The following is a 17,776-nucleotide window of genomic DNA, read 5'->3' on the forward strand; positions in this document are numbered from 1 at the left end:
ATGTAAACCTAGTTATTCCACAGTCCAGCACAGTTAGCACAGGAGGACTGTGGATTTTACCTCACTACACAGGCTAGAGTGAGGTTCTTGGAGGAAAGTCACATTAGAAATGCAAATTATTATTGCTTCCTGATCCACATGAAATTCCCATCATAGCTTGCGTCTAAAACCTAGCAGCTTGCTAATCAAAGACTCCCTACTCCTGGTTCCTGCTCTGCTTTTCACTGACCTCTTTCTAGATAACTAGGGTGACCAACCGTCCCGTATTGGGTGGGATGGTCCCATATCTGGGCATCCAGACATATTTTTCAAAAGGGACGAACTGTCCCGTATTTAGGCCCTGAGGACTGTGGGTGGGGCCGGGAGCACCTGCAGCCACCACTTCCCCAGGGCTTCAGGGCTGGGAGCGCCTGCTGCCTCCCCGGGGCTCCGGGGCCAGGAGCACCTGCAGCTGCCGCTTCCCTAGGGCTTGGGGCCACGAGTGCCCATGGCCGCCACTTCCCTGAGACTCCAGGGCCTGGAGAGCCTGTGGCTGCTGCTTCCCAGGGCTGGGGGCAGGGCAGCTCCCCAGGGCTTGGTGCTGCCAGGAGAAGCCGTCCCCCACCCCCATATCTCCCTGTCCTGTATTTGGGACAGGGAGATATGGTCGCCCTATAGATAACTCCAGTGTGTGCTACTGAATCTGGGATGCAAAATACTCTCCCTGCTTTTCCCTGCTGTTAGCACTTTCTTTGGGAGCAATGAATGGGACTACATGGTTTATCTGGATACTGTGCTCTGTATTTCTTACACAAATAAAGGTTCACTTACAGTGTATCCTGTGATGATGCTCGCATGCTGCCTTGGCATTCTCCATTGTATGCTGAAAGCTGTACAGTTCAGTGAATCCACCAGTATATCTAGCGGAGGCCCGACCCTATCTGCCTCAAAACAAAGTGATATTGTGTAAGAAGTTTCAGGAAACAAAACGCCCTTGAATCAGCTGAGAGACACATCTTAGAAGAAGAATATACATGTGCTGCTCTCCTCTTTAAAACCTTCAAAACTCAGAGTGGTCTCGTCATTAAAGTGCCAGATTCTGCCACTCTCACTCATGTTGAGTAGCTCTTTGCACCACATGCCTGCCTACTCATTGTAACAAGTGGAGCAGAATCTTACCCAGGATTAATTTGGGTCCATCAATCAACTCATCCAAGTGCATTTGCTTCTCTTTTCATTATATTTGCAAGTAACAGGTGTGCCACAGTAATCTACTTAAAATCAGAGAGATAGACATGCTAGTCTATATACTATCAAAACAAAAAAGCAGTCCAGTAGCACTTTAAAGACTTAATGAAATAATTTACTAGGTGACGAGCTTTTGTGGGACAGACGCACTTCTTCAGACCATAGCCATATCAGAACAGACTCAATACTCAAGGCACAGAAAACCAAAAATTGTAATCAATGTTGGCAAATCAGAAAAATATTATCAAGATAATAAAATCAGAGAGCAGAGGGGCAGAGGTGGGAGGAGTCAAGAATTAGATAAAGTTAAAGATTAAGAATTAGATCAAGATACTTGGCTTTACTTAATTCTTGACTCTCCCCCCCCACCACTTCTGGCTCTCTACTCTCTGATTTGCTCACCTTGATAATATTTTTCTGATTTGTCAACCTTGATTACTATTTTTGGTTCTCTGTGCCTTAAATATTGAGTCTGCTCTGGTATGGCTATGGTCTGAAGAAATGAGTCTGTCCCACGAAAGCTCATCACCTAATAAATTATTTTGTTAGTCTTTAAAGTGCTACTGGACTGCTTTTTTGTTTTGCTAGTATATAGACTAGCGCGGCTATCTCTCTGATTTTAAGTAGATTACTGCGGCACATGTGAAGAAAGGGGTGTGGGGTGATAATTTACCTTCTCTGTAACCAGACTAAAGTTATGGTAAATTACAAACTTAATTAATCTTCATCAGTTGAGTTAAAGGATTCTTTAACGGGTTTCATAATTTTTTGCAAACAACATTTCTTTGATGGTCTTACCAAAAAAAAAAAAATAGTTTGCAATTAACTGAGGAAGGTGAATAGCTTTAATAACAAAGGCACTTTATCTGATAAAATAATAAGGATCACAAGTCAACTGTTATAGTAAATTGAATAAGCACAGACAAGAAACTCTATCATCCTGAGTCAAACTGCAAGGACCCTGAAGCGCTGGGTGAGTGTCTCTTGTAATTATAATCAAAATACAGGGCGGCTGTCTAAGCTGTGATGTGAAACAAAAGGTGGGGGCGTTTGTATGCATGTGTGCATGTGCTCAGGCAAGTGCAATGAGCACCACTTACCTGGAGAAAAGATGGCGATAGCAAATGTTACCATCCGGGTTGAAAGACATTTGATAGACATTCACTGTTTACAAAGCCTCAGCACAGAGCCACTACAAAGTCAGGACTCTGAACCCACATTTCCACGGAAATCATCAGGGTGTTTGACTACGGAGTATGGAGTTGGATTCAAGATTTTTAACTAAAAATGCTGGAAGCAACCAGACTAGGGTTGCCAGCAATGCTCCCTGTAAGCTGAGTGCTTGGTTGGCTGCTCAGGATAGATTCAGGTGCCGCCCAGCTGGTTAGCAGAGCACCCACAGTGGGAAGCGCGTATTTCTGTTAGTGGTGCACACCTCCACGTTCCTGGGTGCAGATGACAAAATTTATTCCACACAAGGATGGCCCAAGTTGGAGGGAACACTGGTTGCCAACCATCTAACCACAGAAAACCAAACCCCTCTCCCTCTGCCCCTTCTCCAAGGCCCAGCACTGTCATCACCCCCACTCCCCAGCTTGTTCCATCCCCACTTCCCTTTGTCACTCACTGTCCCTCATCCTCACTCACTTTCTCTGGGCTAGAGCAGCAGGTTGGGGTGCAGGAAAGGAGTGAGTGCTCCCTGGGGGGTGCAGACTCTGGGGTAGAGCAAGGAATGAGTAGTTTGAGGTGCAGGAGGGGGCTCTGGGTTGGGTCAGGGGTTGAGATGTGGGAGAGGATTTGAGGATACATGGTTCCAACAGCCATACCACAGCACTCAGGAAGCAGCAGCTAGATCAGACATCTCCGGGCAGCTCTCACCCCCAGGCACCACCCCTGCTGCTCCCATCAGTCACAGTTTCCAGCCAATGGGAGCTACAGAGCCAGTACTCCACACGCTGCCCCTGCCCTTGAGTGCTAGATGAGAATCATTACCAATGGGGGCTGTGGGGGTGGTGCACGGAGCTGGGGGCAGGGCATGGATGGAACCACCCTGCGTCTACACTGCCTAGGAGCCACAGGGATCTGGTGGCTGCTTCCCAGCATCATGAGGAGCCAGGACAGATAGGGAACTTTTCTGAGCCCAGACCCCCACTGTGCCCCCGACTAAACTTTTAATGGTCCGATCAGCACTGCTGATCAGAGCTTCCAGATGCTTCTTCAACCAGATGTTTCAGTCGAAAACCAGATGCCTGACAACTCTAAGCTTGACAACAATCAATACTCTTGAAACAAACAAAAAACCACATGCTCAAGACTCTTCATAAGCAAGCATAAAAGAACTGATGAAAATTTGCAGGTGCAAAGAATTTTCTATAGTAATTTCTATTGCCTTTGTGGCAGCAGTTTTATTGCATGTAATGTTTTTGTGACCTTATCTACCATAAATGACAGGGAAGGTGAAGAAAACCTGATTTTTCAGCTAGTTCTAACAAATACCAAATGAAATCAAGTTATTTTAAAGGTCATTTTTAGATGTGAGACAAGCCTAAATCAGATTTATACTTGCCATTTCCACCAAGTTATTTTATTTGAAGCTAAATACAAAATTTAACACCTTACAAATACTCACCAGAATTGACCAGCAATGATACTTTAGGATAGAAGCTAAAACAAGAGTACAGCTGACATTTAATCTTTTAAGAATTTCCTCTTTGTTATTTTACTACTAGGAAGCTTTTCAGTTTTGTACATTTTTCTTTTATTGAACAGGCAGTTGCGGTGACAAGACTGACACTTTTGATAATTGTGTAAGCATCACTGTTTATCTTGTATTGTCTTGTCCATTTTTTAACGGCTAACTGCTGTGGTGACTAAAAGCCAGGCACAGCCACAATAATGCAAATAGACAAGATTTAAGAAAGAACCTGGTAAATCCACTTTTGTCTCATTATAAGATGGGTAGTTCAGAACCTTGTGGTTAACTCTGCAGTCCTTGTTCAAAACAAAATTCTTACTGACTTCAACGGAAGTTTTGTCTGATTAAAAGCTGCGTGAGGACTGTATTAATTGGATTCCTTTTGAATCATTATTCTTTTTGTTGGGTAGGGAATAGGAAAACACACCCTTCAAGGGGAGGGGCAGAACCTGTTGTGTGTATCAGAATTGTATTTCACAGACACTCCAAGAACTTTCCCGATCCAATTGCATTTGAGACTAACTTTCAAAAGCTACTACGGCGCTGAGATACCTCTGTGATGCTCCTGTGGATACAATAAGGGAATACTGCCCTGAAAAATAAAACTAGAGTAAAAAACTTGGTATCCAATCATGCAAACTCTCCTTACATGGGTCATTACAAAAAGAACTGCATTGAAATGCACAGGAACATTCAAAGGAGTAACAGTTCACACAGTAAAACCTTTATGAGGAAAAGGAGGCCTGGAGCCAGATTCTCATCCCCACTCCATCTACACTGGCTCCCTGCTTCTGAGTCGGTGACCCTCACTCCCATTCCCATTTTACCATTTGTTGTCCCTCAGCTTTACTTGAGTGCTGTACTCAGTGGCTCCTCACCTAAGTCTGGGGGAGGGGCCTCTACATGCAGGCGGGTTTGAGCCTGCCCACCCCGGTACCTCAAAAGGAACCCAAGCAGCACAAAGAGACTAGAAACCTCACAGGGTATGCCCCCAGCATGATATCCTAGAGCCTTCTTCTATGCCTCCCTCACTCCGGGCCCCCAGGAGGCAGGGGTAGAAGTTTTAGCTACCTCTAGAGGGCATATGATCTCTAGGAGCGCGTAGTCAGCTGGTACAGTTTCCTAGTTTATCTTCCAGACCATTTCCCAGCTCTCTCTTCTGTCTGCATTCAGGATCATCAACTTGACACGTATTGAAGTACTAATATACAAAAACAAGATGACCTTACAACCCCCTTTGGAATAAAACTACAAGAATCTCAGGGCAGCTGTACACAATGGTGGAAGATCAAATGAAGGTACAGAACTCCAAATATGTTAATTATATAGCTGGAATCAAGGTACCTTAATTCAGACTTTTGCACTGTTTCCACCCAGGGAGGTCAATGGGAGCATGAGGTCCCACCAAGTTCCCTTAATCCTCACAGGGGAGCAAGAGTACTGGTGCTCACATAGGCACCCTGTAAGTTCGATTTAATGCATCCCTAGTAGGCACACTAAATTGAAATCTGGAAACTCGACAGCAGCATGGTCAGCCTTCCCCATAGTTACAACCGGCTCTCAGAAAAAAATAAACTTATCAGAAACCATAACAATACTTCGGTAGCCTTTGACAGTTAGAAATTGCTTCTTGCACTCTAACTTATTCATCAAAATAACCGAGTGAGGAAGGTAAATAATGCAGCGGGGTAGAGGGAAGGAATATGCCATAAATATTTCTTAGAATTTGTAAACTAATTCAGTGTGTATTTTTTCCCCTCATGTGCTTATTTCTTGTGGAAGTTCTACCGAACAGGTTTGCCAGGAGGAATGGTTGCAGAAACAAATTTTAAGCAGCTTGGAAGAATACCCCTGAAAAGGTGATTTCAAATTTATAATTATAAACGTGCTGTAGAACACTAAAAAAGTGATAGCAGAAATTTGGTGAACAATTTTGATTAACAAGTACATTTGAAAAATGTCACAATGCAGTCAGACACAAAGGCTGAGTCTACACTTGCATTCCTCTTTTCAAAGAGGCATGGACAGGAGGGAAATCAAAAATGCAAATGAGGTGCAGATTTACATGTCTGGCACATCATTTGCATATTCTTCTTTCGAAAGAAGAAAAGCAGTGTAGATGCAGCTCTTCCAAAAGTAAACCTCATCTTTGGAAGAACCCTTCTTCCTATTTTTTTTGGGGCGGGGAAGAAGGGTTCTTTTGAAGATGGGGTTTACTTTCAAAAGAGCCGCATCGTCACTGCTTTTCTTCTTTTGAAAGAATATGCAAATGAGGTGCCCGATATGTAAAACTGAAACTTATTTGCATTTTCAGTTTCCCTCTTTTGCATGCCTCTTTTGAAAGAGGAATGCAAGTGTAAACACAGCCAAAGAGGCAAAACTATTTAATGAAATACCAACTACAAATTATTCATATAGATCCCCCATGCTTTCATAACTTCCATTTGCAGATGATGAAACAGGACAGAGAGCACCAAATACCACTCTTAGGACTGGTCTACATTTAAACTTTAAGTTGACATAGTTAATGCATGTAGGGATGTGAAAAGTTCACACTCCCTGATGGAGCACCGCAACTATTCTGGCCTATACCTCTGGTGTAGATGCAGCTAGGGTTGTCAAAAATTTTAATGGCTCAGAACTAAAACTTTTGCCTCACCCTTTCCCTAAGGCCCTCCCCCATTTCTGAGACCTCACCTCTGCTCACTCCCATCCCCTCTCCTTGTGTTGCGTGCTTTCCCTGACCTCACTCATTTTCACCAAATTTTCACCTGGGAAAGAGGGTTGAGCATGGGAGAGGGAGGGGACTCTGGTGCGGAGTTCAGGCTGAAGGATTTAGGGTGCAGGGAGCACTGCACACTGGGGCTGAAGAGTTTGGAGTATGGGAGGGGCTCTGGGCTGAGGCAATGGGCCAGAATGTGGGAGAGGGTACAGGCTCAGGTCTAGGATTGGGAATTAGAAATTAGGGATATAGGAATGGGACCTGGGCTAGGGTTAAGGGATCTGGAGTGTGAGGGGGGTACAGATTCTGGGATGGGGGTGCAAACTTTGGATGGGTCCAGAAATGAGGGTGTGGGAGGGCATGAAGGCTCCAGCTAGGGATGTGACCTCTAGGGTGGGGCCAGGGTTGAGGAGGTTGGGGTGCAGGAGTGTGGGAGGAAGCACTGGGATGAGGCAGATCTTTGGGATGTGGGAGTGGGTAGGGGCTCTGAGCTGGATGCAATGGGACATGGATGAGGGATCTGTGGTGCAGGTAAGTAGGTGGGGGCCCTGAGCTGAGGCATGTGGTGTGGGAGTGGGTATGGACTCTGGGCTGAGCATGCAGGCTCTGGAGTGGGGCTGGGATGAGAGGCTGGGGACTCTGGGCTCCAAGAGGGAATTTGTATGCAGGAAGGAACTCAGGGGTGGGAGTTAGGGGTGCAGGAGGGGTTGTAGGCTTTGGGAGGGAGTTGGAGTGCAGGAGGGGGTTCCATGCTGGGACAGGTATTTGGGGTTTGGGAGAGGGTCTGGGCTCCAGGAGGGAGATTAGGTGTGGGAGGAAGCTTACGGCTGGGGCAGAAGGTTAAATACAGGGAGTTGGCTCTGTGCAGCACTCACCTCAGGCAGCTCCCTACACGTGGCAACATGCCCCATGGCTCTCAGGTGGAGACTCAGCCAGAACGCTCTGTGCACTGCCACCGCCTGTTGATGCTGCCCACGCACCCCTCATTGGCCATGGTCCCTAGCCAATGGGAGCTGAGGACACCTGACAACCCTACAAATTTCTATCCGTATAACGACATTTCATGGGGTATGAAAAAACCATCTCCCCACACAACACAGTTCTTCTCACCTACTCCCCAGTGAGGACAGCTCTACGCCTAGGAGAGGGCTTCTCCTATCATCACAGCTATCACCTCTTGCGGAAGTGGGTTAACCACCGCAATGTGAGAAGCTCTCCCATTAGCACAGTAGTGTCTTCTCTGAAGTGCTGCAGTGACACAGCTGCAGTTGTTTAAGAGTAGTCCTGCCCCCAGTTAGAGCTAATTTGTAGGGATTCCCCATTATTCTGTCCTGCACATGTTTACTTCTGAGCCGGTCCATTTTGATGTCTCCGGCCTGGCAGCACAGAAAGAAAACTTGAATAAATGATTGGTGACTTGTTCAGAATTAACTTGTGTGGTTTTGTCTCCTGCAGAAGATACCTTTAGAGGAAAGGAGTGGCAGTACACATAACAAGGGGTCAGCAACCTTTCCAAGACCGAATGTCAAAATTTGACCATTTGACCTCTATGTACAGTCCGAGTGCCAGTGATACTTTTGAAAGTCACAAATAGTCCTACTTACAACAGTTTGATGAATAAATAAATAAATAAAGATGCAGAGCTTCACTGTTTAGGTGGTGATTGGTAGCATTAGCTGGTCATTTGTTAACCTGTGGGCGGCACGGCGTTGAGCAAGCTCCTGGCTACATGGAGGAGGAGGGGTGGGGCAGAACTCCCGCCTCATGTGCCGATGAAAATCGGCTCTCATGCCACACGAAGCCTGCACCTGAGAGATAGCTGACACAGTTTCGGACAAAAGCATGAGAATGCAACTGGGCCTGTGTGTCTGCTTTCCATGCTCTCCTGGCTAGGATCTACATGTGCAGCAGACTAACTATCAGGGAAGCCGATGGCACTTTTGAACTCAAGTAACCTAAGGACACTTGTTGAGTACACTTCAAGTGAGTGGAAGAGGTGTGAAGAGATCCATGTGTGACTAACTGCTAAGTTTAATTAATGAGAACAAGTCCAAACAGGACTTGCCTCTTCCATACAGAAATGGATTAGGGGTTTGTGGAGCTCTAGGCCAGAGTAAACTGGGACCCCACCCAACCCCCAATCTGGGGGAGTCCCCCATTCCACTGCAAGAGTGCCAAGAAAGCATATAGAGTAGGTCAGGATGCAGAGGCACCCTGTTTTCCTGGGGGGAGGGTCCCAAACATGGACCCCATTGGCTCTGTGGCTAATTTAGCAAAATATTGTAATGGATCGAGCTATCGCTCTGGATAAACGGGTCACAAAGCAAGGTGCTTTATCTAAAATCTATGTTAAACAATCCTCAAAATGATGGATGACTCAAAATACAAGAGAATTAGATCAGATGATGGAGGGTGTAGTGGGTCAGTATGGCCTCCTGCGGACCCAGAGGCCGGGGAAGCTATGCCAAGGCCCTGGTGGGCGGGGCCGGAGTCAGGAGGCCAGAGGCCCGCCCCTCAGAGGGCGGGGCCAAGGGCTAGAAGAGCCAAAGGCGGGACTTGGACACCATTCAGGGCTGGGCCTCCGGGCAGGGAGGACGTGCCTGCCCGAGCTCCCCGGGGCCAAAGGGAGAGGGCCGGCAGCCGCCCAGCCAGGCTGGAGGCGCAGGCCCCCAGAGGCTCCACGCAACCCCGGATCCGTATGCCCCAAGGAGACTACCCGGACTTCCCGGACCTACCAGGACCTTCCTGCCGGTGGAGACCCCCTGCCGTGGAAGAGGCCCCGGGAGCAGGCTGCCTCAGAGCCCCGGCGGATCCCTACAACACTCGGACCCAGGACCGCCCTGCATCCCCTGTGTTGCCACCGCCTGACTACCCTAACGACGTGGTCATGGACGATTGGCCAGGGCCCCCACAGGTGGATGACCCAGAGGAGACCGACTTAGGAGGACCCCTCGACCAGATGGACTGGGACCTGCCGCCAACAGAGGGTGAGGTAGGAAGTGGCCCGGGGAACGTCGCTCACGAACCAATGGCAGTGTGTTGCGGTCTGGATCCCCACTGCCGGGGTTGCATGTGAGCGACCCCTCAGGGCCCCGGGCCGGGTCGCAGTGGAGTGGGAGGGCCTGCGACCCCCTACCCCCCTCCCTGACAGGGCCAGCCCCCGCTGAGCCTGTCTATAGTTCCTTGTGTTGCTGCCCCGCCCCAAACTGAGGGCTGGGCTGGTGTTTTCCCTTGTGTTGCTGCCCCGCCCCAAACTGAGGGCTGGGCTGGTGTTTTCCCTTGTGTTGCTGCCCCGCCCCAAACTGAGGGCTGGGCTGGTGGTTTTCCCTTGTGTTGCTGCCCCGCCCCAAACTGAGGGCTGGGCCCAGAACTATAGAAAGCTTGTGAACTGCTGCCCCGCCCTGGACTGAGGGCTGGGCTGGTGTTTTCCCTTGTGTTGCTGCCCCGCCCCAAACTGAGGGCTGGGCTGGTGTTTTCCCTTGTGTTGCTGCCCCGCCCCAAACTGAGGGCTGGGCTGGTGGTTTTCCCTTGTGTTGCTGCCCCGCCCCAAACTGAGGGCTGGGCCCAGAACTATAGAAAGCTTGTGAACTGCTGCCCCGCCCTGGACTGAGGGCTGGGCCCCGAACTATATAACTCTGGTGAACTGCCGCCTGCCCTAGACCCAGGGGCTGGGCGGCCCGTGACGTGTTACAGAGGGTCAGTCAAGAAACAAGAAAGAGATCCAATATCCCCATGCGTACTATAGATCAGTCACAATAACGATTCAACTATTCACCCCAAAATAGCCTCTGAAGTAATATCCGAATAAAACCACAGAAAACACAGAGCCTAACACACAGCAGAATTTTAAATAAGACACAAACTACTGAAACTATATTTACATGCTACAAAGAAAATAAAAATAATTCTGCACAAATATAACAGAACTTCTTTTTGGGGTTTTTTTGGGTTTTTTTTTTTTTTTCACTCCCAGAACTAGGTCCTACAACCCAAGGTAGGCACAGATTGTTTGGTGCATTCCAAAATTATTTCTGAAACACAAAGTGGAGGCGCTAATCTTGGCCCCAAGAAAACATTTGTTGATGTCTTGAGGAGCATAGTTACAAATGAGAGGAGCATAAAGAGAAAGAACTACTGCAAAACCACACAGAAAATGAGGATAGGGAAGAACTATAAAAAGAAAATCAATGATGAACTGAAGTTGATGGATTTACTTCACTGATTGTTGTTTAGATTATTGTTATGATGTTAATAGCCCCTGAGGATCTGTAGAGTTATGAAAACAACAAAATAACTGCAACACTGGGAAGAACTTCTGTAAACAATTCCCACCGTGACCAGTGAGAGCTGCAGCACTGATACGATTCCCTCAGCTAGAGTTGATTTTACCATGGTTTTTTAACATGGTTTCTGAAAATAAACTCAGTCAAATTAAAATAGTGATGCAAAACAATTCCAGCCACAAAAGCCTTGCTTACATTGTGATTCCCACCAGCATTAACACTACTTCAGTGGACCTGGAGCTAGAGACAACGGAAGCCTTTTTGCAAACTTCCACCTGTGCTCTTATCCTCCATATGCCTGTGATATACTAGGGAACCTGGGGGACAAAGAGAAAACAACTACAAGCTTAGAGGGCTAGCCGTGGCAGTCTGTAGCATCACAAAAAACAAAGCAAAACAAAAACAAAAATATCAAGCAGTTCTGTAGCACCTTAAAGGCTAACGCATTTATTTATTAGGTAGTGAGCTTCCGTGGATAAGTGAAGCAGTCCCACTGCAAACACAGCCTGGGTACAGACTTGGCCTCACCCACTGGACAGTGTCCCATAAACCATATTTGTACTCACCGTGACCAAAACTGACACAAAGCAAATCATCTCCTCCTCCGTAGAGAGCACAGCTAAGCTAGAGCCATCTTGCTGGACTCTCCAGATCAGCAGATGGAAAGGACCAGAAGGCCTAGATAGACCTTCAGCGAACCTTTCACTGACAGAAAAAATGCTGTAAGAAATGTAAATTTTCAGAAGTGACTAGAGATTGTCATTGTCTCAATTTTTTGTATCTGACCAGACAGAGGCTGATGGTTCCTGATTTTTAAAAAGCATTGAGTACCTGTCCCTTTGTACCTGTCTCAGGCCTCAAACCAAATCGAGCCCCTTTGAGGTTCATCAAAAAAGAGGCATCCAAAATTCACTAGTCACATTTGAAAATTCAGACCTTACGTTTCTTCTGCATGTGTAACGAAGTCTAGAGGAATGCTGAGAAGAGACTGGAGAAATTTGAAAGTAAAGCAAGGGCCAGAAATTTGAGATACTTGGTTCGTCTAGCAGAAGTGAAAGAATCCAACCTGCTTCCTTTCATTAACAAACACATGGCACGACCTTTTGGGCCCTATCAATGTGGCACAGGTAGATGCTATTGCAGTTTGCATAAACTGATTGCAGAAGATGGGATTGGCACAAATGCAACTGAGATTTTAGCAGAGGCCACTGACTGCCAGAAGACATGTTGCTAAAAGTTGGACAGTGTAAATGCTGTTTGGCAACACTTTAGTTGACAAAATACTTCCAGCCTCTAGGAGTGGGGTTTGCCTTGCGGATAGGAAAGCAAGCCAGTCAACAACGAGACATTTACACTGCCACTTGCCACAGCAAAACTTTGGTCTTTCAGGGGCTATTTTTTAAGCAATTGTGAATGACAGAAGCTTTGACGCTCAAGGGGCAGCGCAGACAAAGCCTTTATTGGTCCTTGTATCGAGACCTACATCCTGGTAGGTAGTAGGCTGGAGCCTCTTCCTCTCTAGCTCCCTAAGGCTGCCCAACACTGCTCCGTTGAAGGTGCTTCCCCTTCTCTGGGAGCCAGGCCAGCACTCTTGCCCATCAGGACTCAACTGTCCTTTGCTCTGCTGACACCTTGTTTATACAGGGCTGTCTAGCAAGCTACCCTCTGATTGGCTCCCTATAAGCCTCCCGCCAATTGGCCAGGGCTGTGTGAAAGCTCCCTCCTGCCTGCCCTAACCCCTTCTGGCCAGAGTGGGACAGCTGTCTATTATATGGCCACATGAAGTCCATCTGTGTGCACATGCTTAAAATGCTGCACTTGCAGCATCGCTACAGCTATGTCTATACTTGCTCCAAACTTTGAAGGGGGAATGGCAATCCAGCTGAAGGGAGATCACAAATGAAGTGCTGCGATGAATATGCAACACCTCATTCGGCTAATTCTCCCCCATTGCAACTTCGAAGTGCCAGCACGCCGTGTAGCCGCAGGCACTTCAAAGCCAAAAGGGGAGTAAAAGCACCTTGAAGTAGTGTGGGCACTTCAAAGTACAGGAACCCACAAGGGGAGAGTCAATTCTCGATCTAGTCCTGACTGGAACGCAGGATCTGGTCCAAGAGGTAACTGTTACTGGACCGCTTGGAAATAGTGACCACAATATAATAACTTTTAATATTCCTGTGTTGGGAAGAACACCGCAACGGTCAAACACTCTGGCATTTAATTTCAAAAAGGGGAATTACACTAAAATGAGGAAGCTAGTTAAACAGAAACCAAAAGGTAGAGTAACTAAACTAAAATCCCTGGAAGCTGCATGGAAACTGTTTAAAGACACCATTCTAGAGGCCCAACTTAAATGTATACCCCAAATAAAAAAACACAGTAAGAGACCTAACAAAGAACCATCATGGCTTAACAGCCATGTTAAAAAGGCAGTGAGAGAGAAAAGGGCAGCTTTTAAAAAGTGGAAGTCAAATCCTAGTGAGGAAAATAGGAAGGAACATAAACACTCCCAAATTAAGTGTCATAACATAGTAAGAAAAGCCAAAAAAGATTTTGAGGAACAGCTAGCCAAAAATTCAAAAAATGATAGTAAAATGTTTTTTAAATACATTAGAAGCAGGAAGCCCGCTAAAGAAGCAGTGGGGCCCTTGGACAATAAAGATATAAAAGGAGCGATCAAGGAAGACAGTGCCATTGTGGAGCGATTAAATGATTTCTTTGCTTGCCTTCACGGGTGAGGATGTTACAGAGGTTCCTAAATCTGAGCCAGCCTTTTTAGGTGACAAATCTGAGGAACCCTCCCAGATTGAAGTGACATTAGAGGAGGTTTTGGAGTTAATTGATAAGCTGAATAGTAACAAGTCTCCAGGACCAGATGGTATTCACCCAAGGGTTCTGAAAGAACTCAAATGTAAAATTGCGGAGTTCTTAACAGTGGTTTGTAACCTATCCTTTAAATCCGCTTCGGTACCCAATGACTGGAAGATGGCCAATATAACGCCAATATTTTAAAAAGGCTCTAGAGGAGACCCTGGCAATTATAGACCGATAAGTCTAACATCAGTACCAGGCAAATTAGTAGAAACAATAGTAAAGAATAAAATTGCAAGGCACGTAGAAGAGCACGAATTGTTGGGCAAAAGTCAGCATGGTTTCTGCAGAGGGAAGTCGTGTCTAACTAATCTATTAGAATTCTTGGAAGGGGTTAATAAACATGCAGACAAGGGGCACCCAGTGGACATAATATACCTAGATTTCCAGAAAGCCTTTGACACGGTCCCACACCAAAGGCTTTTATGTAAATTAGGTGGTCATGGGATAGGAGGAAAGATCCTTTCATGGATCGGGAATTGGTTAAAAGACAGAAAACAAAGGGTTGGAATAAACGGTAAATTTTCACAATGGGGGGGAACTAGTGGTGTTCCCCAGGGGTCAGTCCTGGGACCGATCCTGTTCAACTTGTTCATCAATGATCTAGAAAATGAGGTAAGCAGTGAGGTGGCAAAGTTTGCAGATGACACCAAGTTGTTCAGGACAGTCAAAACCAAAAGGGATTGTGAAGAACTACAAAAAGATCTCAGCAAACTGAGAGATTGGGCAGCAAAATGGCAAATGAAATTTAATGTGGGTAAGTGTAAGGTAATGCACATTGGAAAAAATAACCCAAATTACACGTACAATATGATGGGGTCAAATTTAGCTACGACAGATCAGGAAAGGGATCTTGGAGTTATAGTGGATAGTTATCTGAAGACATCCATGCAGTGTGCAGCAGCAAATAGGATGTTGGGAATTATTAAAAAAGGGATAGATAATAAGACAAAAGATATCACACTTCCCCTATATAAAACTATGTTATGCCCACATCTTGAGTACTGTGTGCAGATGTGGTCTCCTCACCTCAAAAAAGATATATTGGCATTAGAAAAGGTACAGAAAAGGGCGACTAAGATGATTAGGGGTTTGGAACGGGTCCCATATGGGGAGAGGCTAGAGAGACTGGGACTTTTCAGTCTGCAAAAGAGGCGATTGAGGGGCGATATGATAGAGGTATATAAAATCATGAATGGTGTGGAGAAAGTGAATATAGAAAAATTATTTACCTTTTCCCATAATACAAGAACTAGGGGACACCAAATGAAATTGATGGGTAGTAGGTTCAAAACTAATAAAAGGAAATTTTTCTTCACACAGCGCATAGTCAACCTGTGGAACTCCTTGCCGGAGGAGGCTGTGAAGGCCAGGACTCTATTAGGGTTTAAAAAAGAGCTCGATAAATTTTTGCAGGTTAGGTCCAAAAACGGCTATTAGCCAGGGGTAAAGTATGGTGCCCTAGCCTTCAGTACAAGGGCAGGAGATGGATGGCAGGAGATAAATCACTTGATCATTGTCTTCTGTTCTCCTTCTCTGGGGCACCTGGCATTGGCCACTGTCGGCAGACGGGATACTGGGCTGGATGGACCTTTGGTCTGACCCAGTATGGCCATTCTTATGTTCTTACATCCATGTTTTCACGGGCATTTCCCTTTTTTTATCCTTCATTTTCTGTCCAGGTGGATTTTTCAAACAAGAGCCAAAGTCCAGGATTTCTGCACAGCAGACACTGCAGTTCAAAAGATGATCTCCCAGTCCTTGAATCGGTCCATCCCCTGAAGCTACTACTTATCAGTCTAGTCCACTCGTGCCCCTGTTCCCAGCCCCAGAGAGGCACTGGCAGATGAGCTGGCACTGGATCCTGGGCTTGAGCCAGCCACCCAGCCACCATGACATAGAGTCACACTGCTCCTCACCTTGAAAATGAGACCACAGATACTTCCTCCATCCTTCCCCAGACACCTTCTCCCAATATACAAACATCCTTCCCACACTCTCCAAATATTCCTCCAACAGACCATAACTCCAGCTCTCCCGTGTCTTGTCTCCCCTGAGCCCCCCGGGATATTCTCTTTTTGGGAACCTGAAATACAGTAACTGTAATAATAAAGATTTTTTTCAGATGATTTTTGAGCTCAGCTAACTCAAAACCAGCTTTGTTTTAAAACTTTATACTTATGTAAGGGGGGTTCTGAATGAGTTCTGCCCTGACCATTAGCTGGGAGTGGAAGAGACTTCAGGAGCAAACTGGATTTACAAGAACACACAATCTGCCTAGATATTCAGCAGAGAAAGTGACATTGCTCAAAATGATCAGCTTTGGCTAGTGTTACATTACAAATCACTTCAGTACTGAATGCAGGGATAGTGAAATGTTATCATCAGTGTTGGTGTCATTACAGAATAAGCGGAGCAGAACTGAGCTTAACCGGTCCCCATTGGGGGAGGGGGGTCATACACAGTTGAAAGGGCCTATTTAAGCCCAAACCTCAAATGCCAGAGCCCTGCAACAGTCAGAGGGGTGGGGACAAGTATCCTAGCCAAGAGGAATGGACTGTCCCTAAGGGTCCCCCATTTTTTTTAACCTGTTCCTTCCCATTGTCCAAAGACACACCTAAATAGGCTCCATTAGGAGTCTTATTATTTCAAATGCTCTAAAGCGCTTATGATGACCTGTGGTGGGACAACTCTTTTTTTCAGGTTGCAGGGAGCAGGGACTTAAAAGCTACGTCTACACGTGAACGCTACATTGAAGTAGCTTATTTCGATGTAGCGACATCGAAATAGGCTATTTCGATGAATAACGTCTACACGTCCTCCAGGGCTGGCAACGTTGATGTTGAACGTCGACGTTGCGCAGCACCACATCGAAATAGGCGCTGCGAGGGAACGTCTACACGCCAAAGTAGCACACATCGAAATAAGGGTGCCAGGAACAGCTGCAGACAGGGTCACAGGGCTGACTAGTGCTTCCAGGGCAACAGCTAGCCGCTCCCTTAAAGGGCCCCTCCCAGACACACGCAGCCTGCACAGCACGCGGTCTGCAGAGCCATAGGCACGCACACCTCGAGCGACACAGTCATGGACCCACAGCAGCAGCAGCAGCAGCAGCAGCCAGAGGTCCACACAGCCGCCCCTGCAGGAGCAGTGTTCACCCTGCTCGATGCCATGCAGGAGGCAGCTGAGCACCTCCTTGCCACAGAAGAGGAGCTGCCCGCAGGGGAGGAGGACTCAACCCCCAACCCTGCAGCACCCCCGCTGCACAAGCCGCCGGCTGTGGAGCTACCCCACGAGCACCGACTGGTGGGAGCAGCTGGTGCTCGGAGAGTGGGACGATGACCGCTGGCTCCAGAACTTTCGCATGAGCCGGCAGACATTTCTGGAGCTATGCCAGTGGCTCACCCCCGCACTGAGGCACCAGGACACTGCCATGCAGCGTGCCCTCAGCGTCAAGAAACGAGTCGGCATCGCTGTCTAGAAACTGGCCACTCCAGACAGCTACCGATCCGTGGGCCAGCAGTTTGGCGTCAGCAAGGCCACTGTCGGGGCTGTCCTCATGGAGGTAAGAGGACCCACGGGGGGAGGCGGGGAGGCAGCCCTGGCAGGGGAGGGAAGTGGCGGGGAGGGGAGGGGAGGGGGGCCCTGGCAAGGGAGGGCCACACACACCCTGCACACCCCTCATTGGTGCTCTCCCATGTGCTTCCCCTGCAGGTTGTCCGCACCATAAACGCCCTGCTCCTCCACAGGCTCATGAGGCTGGGGGACCCGGATGCCGCCATCGAGGGCTTTGCCACCCTGGGCTTCCCCAATTGCTTCGGGGCTCTGGATGGGACTCACATCCCCATCCGTGCCCCAGAACACAGTGGAGGACGCTACATAAACCGGAAGGGCTACCACTCAGTGGTCCTCCAGTCCTTGGTGGACAGGCGGGGCCATTTCCTGGACATTTATGTGGGCTGGCCTGGCAGCACCCAC

At 47.4% G+C, this 17,776-nt stretch overlaps 1 protein-coding gene across 2 annotated transcripts in view; it reads right to left on the reverse strand.

Annotated features, from left to right (window-relative positions):
• Nucleotides 1–17,776, reverse strand: part of EGFLAM (EGF like, fibronectin type III and laminin G domains) — a 121,552-nt gene that overhangs the window by 92,213 nt on the left and 11,563 nt on the right. For both annotated transcript variants that reach the window (XM_074994312.1, XM_074994311.1), the window contains exon 2: nt 811–920. In XM_074994312.1, coding sequence (XP_074850413.1) covers nt 811–849 — 39 coding nt within the window. In that variant the 5' untranslated portion in view covers nt 850–920. The remainder of the gene's footprint in view (nt 1–810; nt 921–17,776) is intronic.

This window comes from Carettochelys insculpta, chromosome 5, assembly GCF_033958435.1.
Source record: "Carettochelys insculpta isolate YL-2023 chromosome 5, ASM3395843v1, whole genome shotgun sequence".
NCBI classification, from domain to species: domain Eukaryota; kingdom Metazoa; phylum Chordata; order Testudines; family Carettochelyidae; genus Carettochelys; species Carettochelys insculpta.